This window comes from Sylvia atricapilla, chromosome 23 (assembly GCF_009819655.1).
Source record: "Sylvia atricapilla isolate bSylAtr1 chromosome 23, bSylAtr1.pri, whole genome shotgun sequence".
In the NCBI taxonomy this organism is placed as follows: Eukaryota; Metazoa; Chordata; class Aves; order Passeriformes; family Sylviidae; genus Sylvia; species Sylvia atricapilla.
The window spans coordinates 6054733-6075009 of NC_089162.1; the positions used below are offsets into that span (position 1 = coordinate 6054733).

Here is a 20277-nt window from a genome sequence, read left to right on the forward strand (position 1 = left end):
CTGTTGTGGTGAAGGAGCCCAGCTGTGCCTGCAAACCGCATCCTGCGGGGCGCAGGGCTGCTGGGGCTGCCTCCTGCACCTCAACCACCCCCAGCCCCTGCTCCGCTGCTGCTTCCTCTGCTCAGGGGCTGCCTCAGCCGGGCTTCGACCTGAAACCGCCATCAAAACAGCCCACGGGCCCTTCTCAGCCTCTTTGTTGAGCAGTTCCATTGCTGCTGGGCCGTTTTGGGGGGTTTTTGCTGCCTGCCTCTGCTGCTTTGGCTGCAAATGGAGATCAGGCTGTGAAAGGATGAGTTCAGAGGCAAATTCCCCCGAAGAGGGTCCACTCTCAGCCACCAGAAACCACTTTCTTCTGGAACCAGCCAGAAGCACTGGAGGCACTCAGGGCAGAGATTAAAATGGAGAGAAAACCAACAGGAGCAGAGAGAAGTGTGATGGGGAAAGGAGAGCAGGAGCCACCAGTGAGGCTGCAGTCCTTATTGAGAAGGAAATCTCTTGCCAATGTGCTCATCCCTGTTCCTTGATGGCAAACCCAAGCACAGCCCGGGTGGGACGGCGTGTCCCCGTCCTGTGGGCCGTATCCCAAAGTGCCAGAGCCTCAGCAGAGCCGCGGGGAGCTGGGGACGAGGTGGGCAGAAGCGTTGGGCCGCCGTGGTGCTGGTCACAGCCTGTCATCCCCGGGGATTTCAGAGGGCCCTGGGCGCAGGCCCGCATACAGCTCCCGCTGGCCTTTCCGGATGGGCTGTGGGAAGAGCAGAGCCCTCAGCAATCCTGCCCCGAGCCCACACGGCGCAGGGGAAAGCACAGCGGGGCAGGGGCAGCACGGCGAGCGGCGGTTCTGCTCCCACGGAAATCCCCGTGGCAGCACCAGGAACAGGGGCTCCCCCATCACCTTTTCCCTCCGCTGCCAGGGAAACTGGGAGCTGGACTGGATGGGTAAAGGAGCTGGCTCTCAGCCCCAGCCCTGGCTGTCCCTCCCCAGGCAGCAGGGATGGGACGTTCAGGGGCTGTCCTCACCTCGTAGTCCGGGTTTGGGACAGGGGGAGGACGCTGCATCTTCTGACCTGAAACAGAGGCACAGAGAGGGGGAACCCTTGGGGATTCCTGCCGTGAGGCACCTCCAGGCTGACCCCAGGGCCAGGATCAGCTCCCGTGGATTTATTCTGAGCTCTCCAAGAGGCAATTGCTGCCTGGGAAATGGGTTCCTGTGTGCAGGAATCTTTGGCCCAGCGGCCACTCCCGTCCCTGCACAAAGGCAGCCCGTGGGAAGCAGGAGCACTGACTGGAAGCTCGAGGGGAGCAGAGGCTGTCCCGTCACACACTGGGGATGAGGATTTCCCTGGGGGCTCAGAGGATGTCTGCAGTGACTCTCACCTCGTGGCCGGCTGTCCCCAGAGGAGCTGGCCCGTCCCTTCCTGCCTTTGCTGAAGTAATAGACCAGGATCAGCAGTCCCAGGGTGAGGAGGTCTGCAGCGATCCCTGCCACGGTCAGGGCGTCCAGCTCCTCGCAGGTGGCACACACTGTGGGATGAGGGCAGGGGGATGCTCAGAGCCAGAGCTGGGAGGGGGACACGGGAGATTCCTTCTGCCAGAAATGGGCTCTGGGGCACTTTCACTGCCCACACGGGGCGGGAATGGCCTTGGCAGCAGCAAACCCCAGTGTCAGCTCCCCAAAGCTGCCCCTGGCACGTGCAGGGCGAGGGCTCTGCGCTCACCTCGGGCATTCAGGTACAGCTCACGTTGCCTGCTCCCCAAGGAACAGCTCAGGTTGGCAGGAGAGCTGTCGTGGTCCCTGAAAATTAACTTCTTCTCCTCGGTGACCTCTCCTTTCCTAGAAAAGGTCCAGTCGATGCCATCGTCCTCTAAGGGACACGTGATTGTCACCGTGGTGCCGGAAATCTCCACCAGGAATTCCCCTTGGGAGGAACACACCAATGAGAAAGGAAACCAAGGGCAAAATTCAGATGTTTCTACCTGGTTTTTAGTCAGCTACAGCCTTTATATCCTGCTAAATACTAAAGATACTTAAAGATTAGTATTAAAGATTAGCATGAAAGATTAGTATTAAAGATTAGTATTAAAGACACTAATATTTTGTTGGTAAAATTCACTTACCCCCTTCAGTTTCTTCATCTGCAAAACAGAAAAAAAAAGGAGTGTTAAAAAATCGTCTCATCGTTGTCTCACTGCTTAGAAATTCTGTTGGAAATGCCCAACACTGGTAATAATTAGGGACCAATTTCTCCAATCTGTAAGATCGCTGTCAATTAATGAACAGTGAATTTTTTTTCCTATCCTGCAATATTACAAAATTCAAATCTTTTCTATTTGGACCTCTTAGTCTTTATTTGGGATTTTTAGCATGAGAAAATAATTAAGGGTGGCGGGTAAAATACACTTACCCTGCTGAGCTGTGGTGCCAACTGCAAAAAAAAAACACAAAAGAAAAGAAATGTTAAAGTATTGAGGTTCAGATATCACACACCTTTCCTACCCCCAGGGCTACCTTTCTGAACTCAGCCGCTTGAAAGAGATGTTATAACCCCACGTTCACGCTGAGGGCATCAGAAATGTTCTGGTGGTGGGACAGGATGTTGTTCTGAACTTTGGGAGCCATTTTTGGACACAGCCTAAACGCAGAATGGAAACTTGAACCTTTCCAACCCAGCTCAGAAAACAAAAAGAGTTGTTATTGACAAGGTGCAGGACCCCCGAAATTCTGCTTTATTATCATGGAGCAAACAGTGCTGGAAAACCCTGGTAAGAACCTCGGTCCTCTGCCAGAGAACTCTCTGCCAGAGTTATTTCATGACGTATTTAATGTAAACTGTTTATTCTGAGTGAGTTTTCTGCCTTGTGGGAAACAACTCGCTCCATGGAGGGCTCTGGAGGTGGAATGTTAAAGAAGGAGTTTTTAGGAGCTGTGAATCAGATTTGTGATCTCCCTTTAAGACATCTGGGTCTTTTTGCAAGAAGTCATGTAAATAAGTGCATAAATTGAATTCCACAGACAGCGCGCTTGGCTGGAGAGGAGAGAGAAGGTGACCTGATGCTTTTTTTGACTTTGCATAGACAAATTTAAATCTGAAAAAAAAAAAAAAAAAAAAAAAGAAAGGAGCAGGCCATTGACAAACCAAGATTGGTATTCGCAGCACTTTGGCAGAGCAGTTGTACTCTTAACAACTCCGAATGGAGTAAAAACGCTTAATGGTTTTACCTTGGACGTCTCTCCTCTTCACCGGCTCCTTTAGAGCCTTTCGGGGGCTCTGCTCCTCACCCTGAACCATGGGGACATTCCGGCTGGGAGCTCCCCCACAGCCCCGTACCCCACCACGCCTGAAGTTATTCACACCACCATCACCAAAACGCTTTCAGTGCGTGGATAAAAAACCAAAATGAGAGCGTGGAACTCAGAGCTCACTCACACTGCACAGAGCCGCCTGGAGTTTGGGGACTCACCTGGAGTTTGGGGATTCACACTGAAGTTTGGGGACTCACCCGGAGTTTGGGGACTCACCCGGAGTTTGGGGATTCACCTGAAGTTTGGGGATTCACCTGAAGTTTGGGGACTCCCCTGGAGTTTGGGGACTCACCCGGAGTTTGGGGACTCACCCGGAGTTTGGAGACTCACCCGGAGTGTGGGGGACTCACCTGCACACAGCAGGAACCCCAGGAGGGGCAGGGACCGCTCCAGCCCTCATCCTCATCTCCTCCTCCTGCTGCTCCTGTCCACCACATCAGACAGGCATGGCTGTGGCAGGAAAGAACACGGTGGCTTTCTTTAGAAAGAGGCCCAGGATTGGTGTTTTTTTCCCAGAATCGCCACCGACCCGAGCAGGGCTGGGGGACTCACTGTTTCCAGAGCAGCCCAGGCAGAGCCAGACACGTGAACTAAAGCCAGGTCAGGACGTGTGGAGGCTCAAAGTGTGTTCATGGCACGTCACCGGCGGCGAGGGGTGGCTGCTGTGCTCTGCAGCAGCGCTGCAGGGCTCGGGCAGCTCCTGGAGCTGCCCTGGGAGCAGCAGGAGAGGGAAGGAGCTGGAATCAGCTTCTCAAAGTGGAGGCTTTGAGAAGTTCCGACCGCGGAAAATAGCTTCATGTGGCATCACAACGCGGTTTGGGTGGGAAGGGACCAGAAATCCCCCCAGTGCAACCCCTGCCATGGCAGGGACACTCCCACTGTCCCTGGCTGCCCCAAGCCCTGTCCAGCCTGGCCTTGGGCACTGCCAGGGATCCAGGGGCACCACAGCTGCTCTGGGCACCCTGTGCCAGGGCCTGACCACCCTGCCAGGGAACAATTCCTGCCCCAAATCCCATCTAACCCTGTCCTCTGGCGCCTGAACCAATTCCCCCTTTGTTCTATCCTCCAGCTGCAGACGAAGAGCCGCTGCCCACCTTCCCCGCCGGTCCCTTCCAGTCTCTGGCCGATCGGAGCCAAGGCACCAGAAGCATCCCCCGAGCTCATCCCCCGGCGGTGCGCGGGCACAGCGCTGAGCCCATCGCCCCCTGCCCGTGCCCTGCCCCAGCCCCTCGCCACGGGCCCTGCCGGAGTTATCCCGGCGTTTGGGGGACCTTCTCTGCCCTGGCCCCGCTAGAGGGGGCTCCTGCCGCGGCCAGCGCCACAGCCGGGCACGGTCCCTCCAGCCGGGCACTGTCCCTCCAGCCGGGCACTGTCCCCGCAGCAGGGCACTGTCCCCACAGCCGGGCACTGTCCCTCCAGCCGGGCACTGTCCCCGCAGCCGGGCACTGTCCCCACAGCCGGGCACTGTCCCTCCAGCCGGGCACTGTCCCCGCAGCCGGGCACTGTCCCTCCAGCCGGGCACTGTCCCTGCAGCCAGGCACTGTCCATCCAGCCGGGCACTGTCCCTCCAGCCGGGCACTGTCCCCCACAGCCGGGCACTGTCCCTCAGCGGGGCACTGTCCCTGCAGCAGGGCACTGTCCCCTCAGCCGGGCACTGTCCCCGCAGGCCGGGCACTGTCCCACAGCCGGGCACTGTCCCACAGCCGGGCACTGTCCCCGCAGCCGGGCACTGTCCCTCAGCCGGCACTGTCCCCACAGCCGGGCACTGTCCCACAGCCGGGCACTGTCCCACAGCCGGGCACTGTCCCCGCAGCCGGGCACTGTCCCACAGCCGGGCACTGTCCCTCAGCGGGGCACTGTCCCTGCAGCAGGGCACTGTCCCACAGCCGGGCACTGTCCCCACAGCCGGGCACTGTCCCTCAGCGGGGGCACTGTCCCTGCAGCCAGGCACTGTCCCCACAGCCGGGCACTGTCCCTCAGCGGGGCACTGTCCCTGCAGCAGGGCACTGTCCCACACAGCCGGGCACTGTCCCCGCAACCCGGGCACTGTCCATCCAGCCGGGCACTGTCCCCGCAGCTGGGCACTGTCCCCACAGCGGGCACTGTCCATCCAGCCGGCACTGTCCCCACAGCCGGGCACTGTCCCCACAGCCGGGCACTGTCCCTCAGCGGGGCACTGTCCCCACAGCCGGGCACTGTCCCGCGCAGCCGGCACTGTCCCTCCAGCCGGGCACTGTCCCTCAGCGGGGCACTGGTCCCCGCAGCCGGGCACTGTCCCCGCAGCCGGGCACTGTCCCTCCAGCCGGCACTGTCCCCACAGCTGGGCACTGTCCCTCCAGCCGCGGGCACTGTCCCCGCAGCTGGGCATTGTCCCTCCAGCCGTGCACTGTCCCTCCAGCCGAGGCACTGTCCATCCAGCCGGCACTGTCCATCCAGCCGGCACTGTCCCCACAGCCGGGCACTGTCCCCGCAGCCGGGCACTGTCCATCCAGCCGGGCACTGTCCATCCAGCCGGGCACTGTCCCTCAGCCGGGCACTGTCCATCCAGCCGGGCACTGTCCCTCAGCCGGGCACTGTCCCCACAGCCGGGCACTGTCCCTCAGCCTGGGCACTGTCCCCACAGCCGGGCACTGTCCCTCCAGCCGGCAATGTCCCCACAGCCGGGCACTGTCCCCACAGCAGGGCACTGTCCCTGCAGCGGGCACTGTCCCTCCAGCCGGGCACTGTCCCCACAGCCGGGCACTGTCCCCGCAGCCGGGCACTGTCCCCGCAGCCGGGCACTGTCCCCACAGCCGGGCACTGTCCATCCAGCCGGGCACTGTCCCTCAGCGGGGCACTGTCCCTCCAGCCGGGCACTGTCATCCAGCCGGGCACTGTCCCTCCAGCGGGCACTGTCCCCACAGCCGGGCACTGTCCCCGCAGCGGGGGCTTGGGGCGCACACTGACCCCCGAGGCTCTGCCAGGGACACCCCAGGCTCTGCTGCCCGCAGGGACACGGAGGGGACGGAGCCGTGTCCCGTTTCCCTTACGGGGGCGCTCCCTTTGGCCGTCAGGGCTCTCTTTTTCTTTATTTTGTGTTTCCAAGTGGCGCGTCAGAGAGTTGAGGTTCCCGGTGAGTGTGCCAGGGACGCGCTCTTCTCCTCAAAGCTGAAAAAGCACCATGTTTCCAAAGAAGATGAAGGTTGGCAGAAGTCTGCGGGATAAAGTGGGAATAGGGGCTGTTCCCAGCCCGCCGCAGAAACAGGAGGAGGGAGTGGCAGCAAACTGGCTGCTAAACTTTAATCACAACCTGAACAAAGCCCCAGAGGACAAATATTCACGGCGGTGAGGAACAAAAGGAGGTGATATGTTGGAACAGTAGCTGCCTGGAAATCTGGGGAGATGGAGTAATGGAGGGCTGGCTAAGGACCAAATCATTCCGGGAAATGAGATCCCGGTGGCCCGGGGCTGTCAGCAGGGATGTGTGAGCACCCACAGGGTTCCCTGCTCTGTTCTGGGCACAATCCAGGGAGCTGACAGCCTCAGCGCTGTTTTTTCCCTCGCCAAACCTCTGAAGGGAACCCCCCGAAACACGCAGAGCCTCGGTGCGCCTCCCCTCGCACCTCTGCAAAGGAAATCAGCAGCAGGCACAGGGAAACCCGGGATCACCTCTGGTGCACCGGACACCGACACTGCCAGGGGTTTACGGCCCTCGAAGGCAAAACAATCCTCATCTGCCAGCACAGGCTCGGGTCGGTTCACACTCTCACAGCTCCCACGTGCCTCCTGCAGAATATTTTGTGTCGCACGGAATTTCTCACCCGTGGAGCACCGCGGCACAGTTTCCCCGGCTGTGCCTGGAGCACGGCCGGGCTCGACCCGTTTCCCACTTGATTTTTCCAAGGATTTCCCAGCACCAGGCTCCCAATCCTTGGCTGCAGCCAAGGAACCTTCAAACCATTTTAAGGGCACGTTATCTGTGTTTGGTGGGAGGTTTCCATCCTCTGCATGAGGGCCCGCGCTGCGGCCGTGGGCTGTCGGGTTTGGGCCGATCTTTGAGGATTGTTTGCAGCTCTTTTTGCCGAACAAATTGGCCCTCATTCCTTCGAGTCACCTATGAACACCTCCAGGCAATGTTCCTTTACCTCCCCCGAGAGGGGAGTGGTTCGGCTGGCGGCTGGGAGGAGGGATGATTGCAACACAAAGAGCAGGGCAATATGGGAGGGGAGAAGAAATTAATCTCACCTCGGAATCTCGGCGATTCCGGGCAGAAGCGAGCGGCGCTGGGCGCACCTCGGCGGGGAGCGCAGGGGCAGCGCTCACACTCCCCTCGCAGGCCGAGCTGGGGCAAGGATCTGCCCCGTGGTGCCGGGAAGACTTTGAGAAACTCATCTTTTAGCCGGTCAGGGGGACCCGAAGCGGATTTGTGTGTGCAGGCCCCGGACTGGTGTCCCCCATGCGCGCCGCACCTGGCTGGGCGCTGCGCTCGTCCTTGGGGCGCAGCTCCGAGGTAAGGAAACCTGGCCCCGGCCGGCCTCATCTCCTTCTTCTGACCCCTGAAATCATCCCTAAGGCAGAGGCTTTTCCCCCGTCCTTGCTGCGATTCTTTCCTGGCGCGGGGCTCGCTGGAAGTGGCACCAAGTGGTGGAGTTTCTTCCCCAACAGGTTTGGGCGTATTCGAGAGGAAAAACACCGATCCCGTCCCCTGATCTCCTCCTCAGCTCGGGTTACAGCGTCTTTTGCTCTCCTGCCAGGAATCTGAACTCTACTCTCAGCCTTTTCTTTTTTTTTTTTTCTTTTGCCACCTTTGTTCCTAAACAGTCGGGGATTGTCCAGGAGCTTCAGATCCTTCACACAACAAAGGTTCCAGACCCGCACGAAACTCACTTGGATTTTCGGTGCTTTATATCCAAACACCTGGATTTTAAGAATACCCCAGCCCTCCTTCCCCAAATGCATCAGCACACGGTGTAATCTGCCTTGGCAAAAAAAAAAAAAAAAAGTATTTCGCTCTTATTTCTCGCTTAGTTTCTTTTCGAGGAGTTATAAATGAACAGACTTGGCACCGGATCCGTGTGAGAGCAACAAGTTCTCTGCCAGTGACGTTTTTCACGTGTAAATACCGTCAATGTTTTGGCATTCCTTCGAGATAATGAATTAGTTGGAAGGAAGCATTTAGTCCATAAATTACTTCCAAATACATCTCCATTGTGAAGTTATATCTTACAACCCTAGATAAGCTTTTGGTTTTTTTTTTTTTTCCTTTTTTATGGTTTGAATCATACTGAGATAAGTTAACTTCCTAACGTGACAGGATATTGATATTTTCTATTTCCTTCACCAGCAAAACACTTAATTTTTCTTATTTTTCACTTTTCCTCCTCTCTTTTCCTTGCTCTGCCTCCTGCTAGTTGTCGCTTTTCCAGGAGGGCACCGAGTGAGCGACGCTCACTTATTTTTAAAGCAGCAGCCGTGGAGGATGTGGGGATGTTTCTGGGGAAAACAAATCCACATTCACCTTGAGGATTTCCTCTAGAATTCTTCGGCCTGACTGACTTTACCTGGAGCTGCCCAGCCTGGTTATAAATCCTCTAAAACTGGCTCTGGATGTGTCAGTAAGAGCAGTTCCACCGCGGTGTGCATGAGGCGGAGCAGAAAGCGCACAAAGGGAGGTTCTAGAGTGGGAAATAGCAATTTTGGGATGAGTTTCAGTCCACTTGGAGAAGGTTTTTCTGGATTAATCTGCAGGACCACCTCCCCTCGCAATGTTTGTGGGACACTCAGGCCATCCCTGGCCAGCACAGATGAGGCTCCCAGGGAAGTGAAGCTGATAAGGAGCGGTGATTAGCTCACTGCAGTGATTTTTCTCCCTCTGTTTCCCCCGCAGCGCTGTGGCTGGCGGCAGCGGTGGAGGTTCACACGGCCAAGGAGGTGGTCGCCGTGAACGGCACCAACCAGCGGCTGAAATGCACCTTTTCCAGCAGCAGCCCCGTGAGCCAGCAGCTGTCGGTGAGCTGGAACTTCCAGCCCGAGGACCTGAGCTCTCATGAGCCGGTGAGTGAGACTTTGATGCTCCTTTTCAGGGCTTTTCACCCCTGCCCCAACACCCAGCTCTGGGTGAGCAGCGAGTGGGAACAGACACACCTGAAACCCACAGGGACGTTTGGGCCTTCGTCACTTGTAGTGACTAATCCGAAAAAACCCTCTCGTGTTTAGTTTGGGGTGATCAAGGTTAAAATATTTGTGGTTTTACAAAGCTGGACCTGCTGACACCACAGCCGAGCCTGCCTTAGGTGACATCCCACACCTGAGAACACTTCAGGAACCTTCCAGCTCCCTTCCAAGCCAGGCCACTGGATGTTTCTGTGCTTTTTGCAGGTGTTTTACTACCTGAAGGAGCCCTACAAGCCCCCCTCGGGGAGGTTTAAAGAGCGAGTCACCTGGGACGGGAACATTGAGCGTAACGACGTTTCCATCATCATCTGGAACCTGCAGCCCAGTGACAATGGCACCTTCACCTGCCAGGTGACAAACTGGCCAGATGTCTACGGCACCATCGGGGAGGTGCGGCTCCAGTTGTGCAGAAAGGTGAGAGGCCAAGAAACACCCCCAGCGCTCGGGAGGGTTTAACAAAGGGGCTGGAAAATTAGCAGGGAAAAGTAGAAAGCTGCTAAACTTCAATCACAACCCGAACAAAGCCCCGGAGTGGCAAATACTCACCACAAAACAAAAGGTGGTGATATGTTGGAAGAGGAACTGCCTGGAAATCTGGGGAGATGAAGGGCTACCACGGGACCAAATCATTCCCGGGAAAATGGAGATCCCGATGTCCCGGGGCTGTCAGCAGGGCTGTGTTAGCACCCACAGGGTCCCCTGCTCTGCTCTGGGCTCTGCTCTGGGCTCGGTTCTGTTTCTGGAGGGATGGAGAGGAGCCTGAGGGAAGGTTTCATTCACAGATCCCACCCTCGTTCCTCCTGCGTGTCCCTCTGCTTCATTCCTCTGTCCCTCCCCACGCAGTGAACTTCTCAGAAATCCATTTCCTGGCCGTGGCCATCGGATCTGCCTCTGTGCTGATGGTCATCGTGGTGACAGCCGTGATCATCTGTCGGCAGCGCCGCAGGAGAGCGCGAGACAAGAGGCTGGAGGTGGCAGACACCGAGAGGTGAGGGGGGGACAGACTCAGGGAGGGCCTCACAAGCTCTGGGCCTCTCTGAATTATTGGCCCAGACCCTTCATGGAGCATCCTCAATGCAAACCTCAGAACAATCAGTGATAATTGGCTGCGTGCAGGCAGAGCGGAGCCCCGGGATGGACAAGCTCTGGAGTCCTCCTCTGGCCCTTGTCCTTCTCAGCGGCTCCTCGCTCAGAGAAGGACACTGCTGCTGTGGGGGTGGCGGGCAGATGACCACGCTGTCCCCTGAGCTGTGGTCACCACACGTGTGGCACCCTCACATCTCACCCTGGGTGTGACTCAGGACATCCTGCTGCTCAGCCTGACACTGATTTGGGCCTTTTTTTTTTTCTCTCTTTTTTTTCTCCTCTCACTTTTCTAACAGTAAAGAAAAGGAGAGCCTGAAGATGGGGGAAGAGAAGGAACCCATTCCACTGGAAGATTAAAGGTCTTTGCTGGTGTGCACAATGCAGGTACACATCCTTCTTAATGTCTCAGTGCTCCTGTGGACTCTCCAAGACATTCCCTCGGGTATTCCGCTGCTATTCACAGTCGGAACTGAGGCCACGGTCACACTTTGATGTTGAGGATCCTTCAGAGAGGCTGAACAATCCCTGAACAATCACAGCCTCTTAAATGTGCATGAGATTTCTCCTCCCGCTGTTGAGGAGCATTCCTAGGAAAGCCATTGTTGCTGCTTTCCATGGCATTCCTGCTTTGTAGATGAAGAGGAATGAATTACTTCCCTTTTGTCAGTTTTGAATCTGCTTTTGGATAACTTTAACCTTTATTGTTTTAAAATTGCAACAGGAAGACTGGCGCTGTTTCCATATTCACTGTCTTTGCTTAAACGTGTCAGCAAAAATTCCACCCGCAGTTTCTGAGGTCAGCACCTGCCTCTATTATTTTGGGTTTTGACAACGACCCTGAGTAATGGATGTTTGTTTTTCTTACAAACTTTCTTCTCAGGTGCTTCCAAAGCAGCTGGTGAAAGCCTGTAATTTGGGCTGTTAGAACAAAGCTGGATTACAGACGCCCCACGCTGCCGGAACCTCTGCTCAACCTGAAAGTCTCGCATGGGAAGAGGGTGACTTTACACGAGCTGTGAATTCCCTTCGGGGAAGCAAAGCACAGGAGGACCTTGCCCCGTGAACAAAGAACTTTCCTTCATCTTCTCCCCTGTTCAACCTGAGCACGGCGTCTCTGGGAGATGAAAGTGCCGAGAGTGACTGAACAGAGGGCTGGGAGGTGTCTGAGCAGACGCACTCTTGCACCTTAGAAACCACAACGTGCCTTTGTGCTGCCCTGGTTTTATTCCCTGAGAATCCTCCCTGGCATGCTGAGAAGGAAGGCTGAGCTGTGAGGTCTCAGCTGAGACCCAAAGTCCTGGGAATCCCTTTTCCTGCGTTAGATGGACAGTGTTAGAGCTGGGCAAGCTGTGCTGGTTGTTGTTAGGGGTATCATTCACCAGCCAGGGTGGTTTGCACGTCCGTGTCTGGCAGCTTTGGGACAGTTTGGGGGTTGAGGAGAGTTTCCTGCCTGGGTTCAGCAGCTGTTCCCATTCCCACTCTTTCCATCCCAGTGCCCCCAAAGCTGGAACCCACGGAGCTCTAACAGTGTCCCAGAGCCCCAAACCAATCCTGTTACAGTGTTTACCCAGCCCCAAATCAAAGCCTTGCTCTGTTTGTTTGTACAATGTCTTTAATGGCTTTATAACCCGCGATGTGCCAGCCTCGCTGCCTGGCTGTCACCTGCCTGTTTTCATTGTCACTCACCTTGTTGGAAATAAAGGCCCTTGCTGAGAGCTGCGCTGGTGTGACACGGGGAAGTGACCTGGGGGCCCTGACACCTCAAATGAGCACATTTGCACTGTTTGTCCTCAGAGTCTGGTCCGTTACCCGGTGTGCAACAAACCAATCATTAAACACATCAGGGAGAGGTTAATTATTGATTATTGACTTCAGAGGAGCCCAAGTGGGTGCTCGGTGGTGTCCCACAAATCCAGCACATCCCGCTGGACTTTCCCACCGCTATTTATGCGGAATTCAGTCAGTAACTTTCCAAGTACAGCCCCTCTCTTACAATGGGTTAATAATTCCCACACAAGTTATGTCACCCCGGCCAACTTCTCCCCCTGCACAGGGACAGGCTCTTCACCTGGCCAGGGTCGTTTGCACCTTCAGGTGTGAGTTTTGGTGTTACAACCAAGATAGTTCAGCTCTGGGATATAAAAACCTTGGGTGTTGTGCCCTGTTAGCAGTGTACACACAGACGCACTTCAACATCGAGATTCATTACATCCCTGAACCAGTTCCCGGGTCTCCTTGGATAAGGGATGCAGCTGCTCCCTGCTCCTCTGATTAGCTCTACTTTTCTTTTTTTTTTTTTTTTTTTTTTTTTTTTTTTTTTTTTTTCTCACTGCGAGGAACTTGTTAAAATCCCGACACATTCCTCGCTTTGGGACAGCCCCCAAAAAACCAACAAAAAGCGCGGCCAGCGGGCTGGCAGCGACAGGAGCTGCTCGGGGCTTTGGGGGCAATCGCGGTGGCCGCGGCGCACCTTCTCTTGTCCCGTACCCAGGTGTGTAACCCAGGTGTACCCGGGTGTGCCCAGGTGTACCCAGGTGTACCCGGGTGTACCCACCCAGGCGCCGCGGCCATTTCGGGGCTGCCCCGCCCTCACCTGCGCCAGGTGAGCGCCATGTTCCGGGCCTGAGGCCGGCCGGGATGGGGCGGCCAGGGGCGGAGGGCTCCGGGGGCCGCCTCCTCCTCCTGCCGCGGGGGGCTCTGCTGCTGCTCGGTAACGGGGGCTCCGGGGGGCTCCGGGGGGATAAAGGGACGGCAGCGGCGGTGGCCGCCGTGTCCCGCGTGGGAAGCGGCCCGGGAGCGCTCGGGAAGGGTGGATGGTCCCGGGCAGCGAGAGGCTCGGGAAGGGTGGATGGTCCCGGGCAGCGGGAGGCTCGGGAAGGGTGGATGGTCCCGGGCAGCGGGAGGCTCGGGAAGGGCGGATGGTCCCGGGCAGTGGGAGGCTCGGGAAGGGTGGATGGTCCCGGGCAGCGGGAGGCTCGGGAAGGGCGGATGGTCCCGGGGCAGCGGGAGGCTCCGGAAGGGCGGATGGTCCCGGGTAGTGGGAGGCTCGGGAAGGGTGGATGGTCCCGGGCAGCGGGAGGCTCGGGAAGGGCGGATGGTCCCGGGGCAGCGGGAGGCTCGGGAAGGGCGGATGGTCCCGGGTAGTGGGAGGCTCGGGAAGGGCGGATGGTCCCGGGTAGTGGGAGGCTCGGGAAGGGTGGATGGTCCCGGGGCAGCGGGAGGCTCGGGAAGGGCGGATGGTCCCGGGTAGTGGGAGGCTCGGGAAGGGTGGATGGTCCCGGGGCAGCGGGAGGCTCGGGAAGGGTGGATGGTCCCGGGGCAGCGGGAGGCTCGGGAAGGGCGGATGGTCCCGGGGCAGTGGGAGGCTCGGGAAGGGCGGATGGTCCCGGGGCAGTGGGAGGCTCGGGAAGGGCGGATGGTCCCGGGCAGTGGGAGGCTCGGGAAGGGCGGATGGTCCCGGGGCAGTGGGAGGCTCGGGAAGGGCGGATGGTCCCGGGGCAGTGGGAGGCTCGGGAAGGGCGGATGGTCCCGGGGCAGTGGGAGGCTCGGGAAGGGTGGATGGTCCCGGGGCAGCAGGAGGATCGGGAAGGGTGGTCCCGCCGTGCTCGGTGCTCTGGGGGAGGAGGAAAGCTCGGGAAGAGCCGGCGGGAGGCTCGGACAGATTCTCCCGGAGGCTCGGGAGCGCCGCAGCATCGCGGGGCAGAGGCGGCTGCGCCCGCTGGAAACGCGAACGGAGAGAGCTCCGTGCTCTGGGGAGAGCCGTGAGCCCGTCAGGGTGAAACTGCGGCCACAAACGCAGAGCGGAGCCGCTTGGAAAAACTTCAAGCTGCTGTTTTGCAGCTCCTCAGAGACGCAGCTGGTTCCATTCCTCAGCTCTTTGTCTCCACATCTAAGTATCTGTGGTACTGCCCACCTTCCTCGTTTGGAGCCGCTTCCCTTCCCACGGAAAATAGGTCCGGGAAGTTTTCTGCTTTCCTGCAAATTTCACTGTTAGGGAGGGAAATAATAACTGTGCTTTAGTCTTTGAATTCAGGCTGGCCTGCTCAGTATTTTTGGGATAATTTTGCCCCTCGCAGTTAACAAGAAATAAATCCCTGCCTTTTGTGCCCGTCCCACCAGGTGTCTGCAATGCTCTCGCCCTGGAAATTAAAGCCAGTCCTAAAGTCCGAGCTTTCGTGGGTGAGCAAGCGCTGCTGAAATGCTCCTTCAAATCCAGCTCGCCCATCACGGAGAGCCTGCTGGTGGACTGGACATACCGGCCCCACTCTGGGGGAGGGATGGAGACAGTAGGTGGAGCATGGCCAGGCCTCTGGGCGTGGTGAAAATCTGGATTTTGTCTTTGCTTTCCCCGGCTGCCGCCTCACTTTGTGGTTTGGGAGTCTCGTGGTTGCCTCCTTTTCCCCTGTAAAATTCCTTTGGGTGTTCTCTGGGTGAAAAAACACTCTAGGTAAATACAAAATAGGATAATAATGTTAAAGGAGATTTAATTTGGGGGTTTGTCACAAGCGCTGCATGGTGCACTGCACAGAATGACTGTAAAGATTCAGTTGGTAGCTTTACTTCTCTTATATAGGAACATTTTCTTATATAGGAAATGTTCTTCCTGACTTCTTAATGTGTCATAATTCTTTATTTTTACAATGCACAATTCCTTTATTTTTGGCCAAAAAAACCCCAGCCCACTCTGCTTTCTCGGATGAGTTTTTTATTGCCAAAATTCTCGCCTTTCCCTCCTTGCAGGTTTTTCATTACCAGTCCATCCCACACCCCACCACAGCGGGGAGGTTCCGAGACAGGATATCCTGGGTTGGGAACGTTGCCAACGGCGACGCTTCCATCGCTATCCACAGCCCGGAGCTCAGTGACAACGGGACCTTCATCTGCAGCGTGAAGAACCCTCCAGATGTTTATCACAACATCCCCCAGACGGAGCTGGTGGTCACAGAGCGGGGTAAGGCTCCCTGCCCAGGACTTGACCTCACTCCCTGTGACAGAGTTGCTTTGTTGGATCCCGGAATCCCGAGCGTCACGTGAGAAATGTTCCCTGGACTTGCACGCTGGAGTTCCAGCAGAGGTTACCCCAGCCCTGCCCTCTGAGCTCAGTACTTGGAGAACTCCTGAACTGATTTGAGGCAGGAAGGGCCAGGGGGAGCTGTGGTGAGAACAGGAATCAAAAGCCTCTCTTTGTTCACAAGTTCAGCCTCCGCAAATTGCGGCAGAACAAGTTAAACACTGAGGAAATGCCGGCCTAAAAATAATCTCCACATCACAAGCGCTGATTGTCAGTAATAATTTCCTCATCTGCCCTGCGTGCCAGCCCTGCCCCAAATTCCAGCTCAGCCCTGCTGATAGAACTGTGCCGTGCTCTGCCTTCCTCTGCAGCTCCCTCCAGCTCAGCCTGCCCGGGGGGACAGCAAGGGACCACAGATTTGGGGACAGCGGGACAGGAGAGCCCCGTGGGTGTGGGGACAGGAGCCCCATAGATTTGGGGACTGCAGATTTGGGGACAGGAGCCCCACAGATCTGGGGACTGCAGGTTTGGGGACAGGAGCCCCACAGGTTTGGGGACTGCAGGTTTGGGGACAGGAGCCCCACAGGTTTGGGGACTGCAGGTTTGGGGACAGGAGCCCCACAGATCTGGGGACTGCAGGTTTGGGGACAGGAGCCCCACAGATCTGGGGACTGCAGGTTTGGGGACAGGAGCCCCACAGATCTGGGGACTGCAGGTTTGGGGACAGGAGCCCCACAGGTTTGGGGACTGCAGGTTTGGTGGCAGAAACCCCACAGGTTTGGGGACAGGAGCCCCACAGGTTTGGAGATTGCAGGTTTGGGGACAGGAGCCCCGCAGGTTTGGGGACAGGACCCTGTGGATGCAGGGACAGGCTGTGTCCAGCCCTGTGTCTCACGTGGAAGGGCCACCAAGCTGTCCCTGGCTGCGGGTTTGTCCCACAGGCTCAGCCGAGCCCTGTCTCACTGTGTTTCAGGCCTGGCCTTCCAGCTGACCTCAGCAACCCTGCTGTCCATCCTGGTGTTCCTGCCCTCCGTCCTCGTGGTAGTTCTGCTGCTGGTGAGGATGGGGAGGAAATTCCGGGCAGTGAAGGAGAAAGGGAAATGTGGCTACAAGAAATCCTCCATTGAGGTGTCTGATGAGTAAGTCCTGGCTCCAGGCTGGAGCCTGTATTTCCACTTTGGGGTGTGGGCACGGGCACTGGAGATGATTTCCTCACTGTGCTTCAGCATTTCAGTCAGTGGTTTGTGCCAGAGCAGCGAGCTTTGGGAAATCCCCGTGCTGGAGCACAAACCAAGGGCTGCACATCCCCTTTTCTCCCTCATTCGCGTGAGGAATGCCATGGAACTGAAGCAGTTTAGGGTCAGGCACATTTCACTTCTGTTATGAGGTTTATTTGTGCCTGAGTCAGCAGGATGTTTCACATCTGTGAGCTTTGTGTGCCGAGTTGTGGGGTGGAATCCCCATAAAAGGAAAATAAACCAAATAATGCTGCCTGTGGTGGCCTGAGCAGAGATGCCAGCTACTGAAGGAGCCTTGGATTTCTGCTTAATCCCTCACAGAATCATTTTTTAATACAGTCTTTTAATGTTTTGAGTGGCGGTGCAAGATCTGCCAGTCAAAAAGCAACTTTTGTTTTGATCTTTGTGGCATTAGGTGCCACCTTCAAAATGAGGCACCTGGCAGCTTTCAGTCCTTTTGGCTTTGCCCTGCAGACTTAAAGGCTTTTTCCCCACGACAAAAAACCCTCCAGCTCCATGTGGTACAACCAGAATTCACAGTCCAGAGGAGGTCCTGGAATGTCTGGGGGGAAAAGTCCAACCTGATCCCGTGCTTTTCCTGCAGGCCTGAGCGCACAGACAGAGCTGGCTGCGGGGGGAGGATCAAGGAGTGCTGCCTGAACTGTGTGGTAAGTGAAAGTCGGCGTTTTCACAGCGGTTTTGCCAACGCGGGTGCTCAAAGAAGGTGCCAAGAGCAGTGGGCAGAGTGTCCTGACACCTCTGGGTGTCCAAGGTGTGTCCCAAAGGCTCCCCGGGGCTCCCCAGCAGCTGGGAGGGAGAGCTGCTGGTTGTACTGGTGGGGAAGCTGTCATGAGATCCATCAAACCGATTTGTCGCTGGACTTGATGGGACTCAAAGGCATCATTTTAAGATGACAGGTCGGGGTTGAAGTGGCAGCTGCTGCGGGGCTGGTCTGGGGCTCAGTGTGGGCAGTTTGGGGCTGGCAGTGCAGTGCTGGGGAAGGCAGGCTGTCACCCCCCAGCCCTCTGGCTTTCTGCTGAGCTGGTGGACATCTTCCTCCTTTCACCTCCTTCCCATCCCAGCAGGACATTGCTAAACCCTCGCGGTCGCTTTGTTTGTTCCTGCTTTTATTTTTTTTTGTTTGTCGTGCTCTCTGAAGTGGTGGCTGCCTTCTCATGCTGCCGCTTCCCTTCCCACCCCGGCAGCAGCTCCTGGTTGTTAATCAGCTGCTCCAGCGCCTCAGTGGGTTTGCCACCTGCTGCCCTGGTTTTGTGAGAGTCCCGTGTGCTGGCAGCCACATTCCAGAGTCATCCAAGAGGGTTTTCATTCCTTCCCGGTGTCCTCCAGGCCAGATTTACCTCAGGGACACCTTTGCCTCTCAGGCACTCAGTCAGGACGTGAGTTTAGGAGGATTTAAACACGTGTTGCTTGATTCATTCCCCTAATGCCAGTGATTTAAAAGTGGCCTAAGTGCCCAAGCCTTCAGACAGGCGTGTGCTGATGGTTCCTACCAGACACAGGATGAAAAGCAGGCAATTACGTAAGTTGGACATAAAATATTTACAGTTCTGCATTAGGCACAGGCAGCACAGAGCTGCAGCGTTGGTAAAGAGGTTTTGGAGAGGGGCAGGAAGCAGGAAATGCCCTGTGCCAAAGGCACAGCTCCCTTGGGAGGTGGAAGCGCTGCTCCAGGAGATGTTCTGGGAATCAGGGAGGAAAAATGGGAAAGGATGGAGCCCCAGTTTGGTGAGGAAGTGCTGTCAGGACATGGGAGAACATAAAAGCTGAAAAATGTCCTGTCATCCTTTGGGATGAGTCAAGTTGGGATGATAAAATCCTGCTGCTTTCATGTCGAGTGCTTTGCTGTCTGATATTGGAACATTTATCTGATCAGGTCTGAACGCTGCCCTCTCACCTAAACCTGCTTTTCTGGGGTTTCTCTAATGTGCCTCTTCGTGCCTCACAGGTCACCAAACAATTAAAATCTGCAAAGGCAAGGGAAGAACTCCTCAGACTGGAAATGTCTGGGGTGTCAGTGAGATTTCCCCTGCTGAGGCGCTGGGCTGAGCTCAGAACTGCTGTGGGGACACCATCAAATGACGCTGTGGTTACAGCAACGATGGGGTTCTGCAAGTGGCTGTTTGTCAGGCTGGAAAACAATAATTTGTGCTGCTCAGGGCTGTCTCTGCAGGCTGCTGCTGCACTTTCTGCTTCATCTTTAGCTGCTGCTCCTCTTCAAACACGTTTCACATGTGGGTTGTAATGTGATGATGGTGTCTGGGAGAGGTCAGACATATTCATATTTGTGTTTGTATTTGTACCAGGGTTTTTGCAAGTCCTCTGGCTTGTTCAAACACAGCAGTTTTTGGGGAGCATCTATCTAGGCTCTTGCCAGAAGCCCAGCCAGGCTCAGCATTTGGCTGACCTCGTGGCTTGATTCATTTCTTCCCACATAATCTCAGTTTCTCTCCATGTTCCCCGTTCAGGACACGGATGAGGAAGATCCCTACTGATAGAACACTGAAGATGTGGGAAAAGACTAAAATTCCAGCCCTGAAAATCATGGTTAGATCCCTCCAGAGGCTGCTGGATAACCAGTGCAGACTAAAAGGTGTGCTCTGCTCTCAGGGATAATGCTGATGGGATAATTCACTTCTATTTAAGCACCAAACGATGATTTTCTAAAAACCTTTGTAATTTAATGTGGAGAAGAAAATCTGCCCTCAGATGTGCAGGGCCTACAGAAACCTCAGTGCCTACAGAGCCAGCGTGCCTTGGTTTTCCTGCAGATCACTTTGGTTTCTTGGTTTGCTGTTTTGGTGACATCTCTCTTCTCCTGAGCCCTGGAAATCTTTTGAATTTTTGAAGTGAAGGCTGCTCCAGCTCTCTGGACTGGTCACCTCCAGGCACTGACATGGTTTATTCTCCTTTTTCTTTTTTGGAACATACTGACTGACACCAGTTTATGAAGTGATATCTGGCATCCTCTGTCTTGGAGCGAAGAGAACCTACTGCTTATGAAGTATTTTTTTATTCAGCTGCATCACTGGTACCTCTCCTTCTACTCGTAGAAGTGAAGCACAATTCATAGAAAACGATTTTTTGTTTTTTTTTTTTTTTTTTTTTTTTCCTTTTTTGAAATCAGAAATGCAAATGGGGACTCTGTTTCTGGGGACACACAACCCCATCTACCTCAGCCATGGACTCAAGCACTGCCCAAAGGGATGTTCTGTTTGCAGTAGCTGTTTTCTTCCTCCCTTCTTCTGGGACCCCATTTAGGGAAATGATCAATTGTGCAGCATTACTTCCCCTCCATGGAGGGCATTTCCTCTTTCACCAGCCTCATCCAGCACTGATGGGCAGTGGAATTCCTTCCCTCAATCCCTGAAGAGCTGCTTTCTTTCTGTACCACTCAAAACTTCTCCTTTCACAGGCGTGCTCCAGGTTTACTGCTGCTTTTGCTGTGCAATTAATAAATTGCGTTATTC

General features: G+C 55.8%; 3 protein-coding genes and 1 long non-coding RNA gene across 4 annotated transcripts; 3 read left to right on the plus strand and 1 right to left on the minus strand.

Annotated features, from left to right (window-relative positions):
* Nucleotides 1-584: 584 nt before the first annotated feature.
* On the minus strand, nucleotides 585-4465 carry LOC136370930 (T-cell surface glycoprotein CD3 epsilon chain-like). Its single transcript, XM_066334629.1, has 8 exons — nucleotides 4396-4465; nucleotides 3652-3696; nucleotides 2403-2423; nucleotides 2116-2133; nucleotides 1716-1916; nucleotides 1375-1521; nucleotides 1018-1064; nucleotides 585-742 (listed from the first exon to the last, which is right to left on the minus strand). The coding sequence occupies exons 1-8, from the start codon at nucleotides 4463-4465 to the stop codon at nucleotides 662-664; spliced, it is 630 nt and encodes a 209-aa protein (XP_066190726.1). The 3' UTR covers nucleotides 585-661.
* Nucleotides 4466-6461: 1996 nt separating this feature from the next.
* LOC136370931 (myelin protein zero-like protein 2) lies at nucleotides 6462-9910 on the plus strand. Its single transcript, XM_066334630.1, has 4 exons — nucleotides 6462-6625; nucleotides 7717-7790; nucleotides 9168-9334; nucleotides 9659-9910. Exons 1-4 carry the CDS (start codon nucleotides 6462-6464, stop codon nucleotides 9908-9910), a joined length of 657 nt encoding a protein of 218 aa, XP_066190727.1.
* Nucleotides 9911-10301: 391 nt separating this feature from the next.
* LOC136371089 (uncharacterized) lies at nucleotides 10302-12034 on the plus strand. The gene is made up of 3 exons (XR_010745270.1): nucleotides 10302-10442; nucleotides 10837-10924; nucleotides 11421-12034. It is a non-coding gene; the product is annotated as an uncharacterized lncRNA (long non-coding RNA).
* A 1143-nt stretch (nucleotides 12035-13177) lies between these two features.
* Nucleotides 13178-20277, plus strand: LOC136370932 (myelin protein zero-like protein 3). Its single transcript, XM_066334631.1, has 6 exons — nucleotides 13178-13250; nucleotides 14660-14826; nucleotides 15281-15491; nucleotides 16525-16690; nucleotides 17394-17457; nucleotides 19276-20277. Exons 1-6 carry the CDS (start codon nucleotides 13178-13180, stop codon nucleotides 19300-19302), a joined length of 708 nt encoding a protein of 235 aa, XP_066190728.1. The 3' UTR covers nucleotides 19303-20277.

Coding starts and splice junctions, on each gene's coding strand:
- LOC136370931 (XM_066334630.1), top strand. CDS start 6,462: ATGTTTCCAAAGAAGATGAAGGTTGGCAGAAGTCTGCGGGATAAAGTG. Junction 7,791..9,167: donor CCTTGGGGCGCAGCTCCGAG/GTAAGGAAACCT, acceptor TTTCCCCCGCAG/CGCTGTGGCTGGCGGCAGCG. Junction 9,335..9,658: donor ACCTGAGCTCTCATGAGCCG/GTGAGTGAGACT, acceptor TGCTTTTTGCAG/GTGTTTTACTACCTGAAGGA.
- LOC136370932 (XM_066334631.1), top strand. CDS start 13,178: ATGGGGCGGCCAGGGGCGGAGGGCTCCGGGGGCCGCCTCCTCCTCCTG. Junction 15,492..16,524: donor GCTGGTGGTCACAGAGCGGG/GTAAGGCTCCCT, acceptor ACTGTGTTTCAG/GCCTGGCCTTCCAGCTGACC. Junction 17,458..19,275: donor AGTGCTGCCTGAACTGTGTG/GTAAGTGAAAGT, acceptor TTCCCCGTTCAG/GACACGGATGAGGAAGATCC.
- LOC136370930 (XM_066334629.1), bottom strand. CDS start 4,465: ATGAGCTCGGGGGATGCTTCTGGTGCCTTGGCTCCGATCGGCCAGAGA. Junction 1,522..1,715: donor GCTGTACCTGAATGCCCGAG/GTGAGCGCAGAG, acceptor CTCATCCCACAG/TGTGTGCCACCTGCGAGGAG. Junction 1,065..1,374: donor TGGGGACAGCCGGCCACGAG/GTGAGAGTCACT, acceptor CCTCTGTTTCAG/GTCAGAAGATGCAGCGTCCT.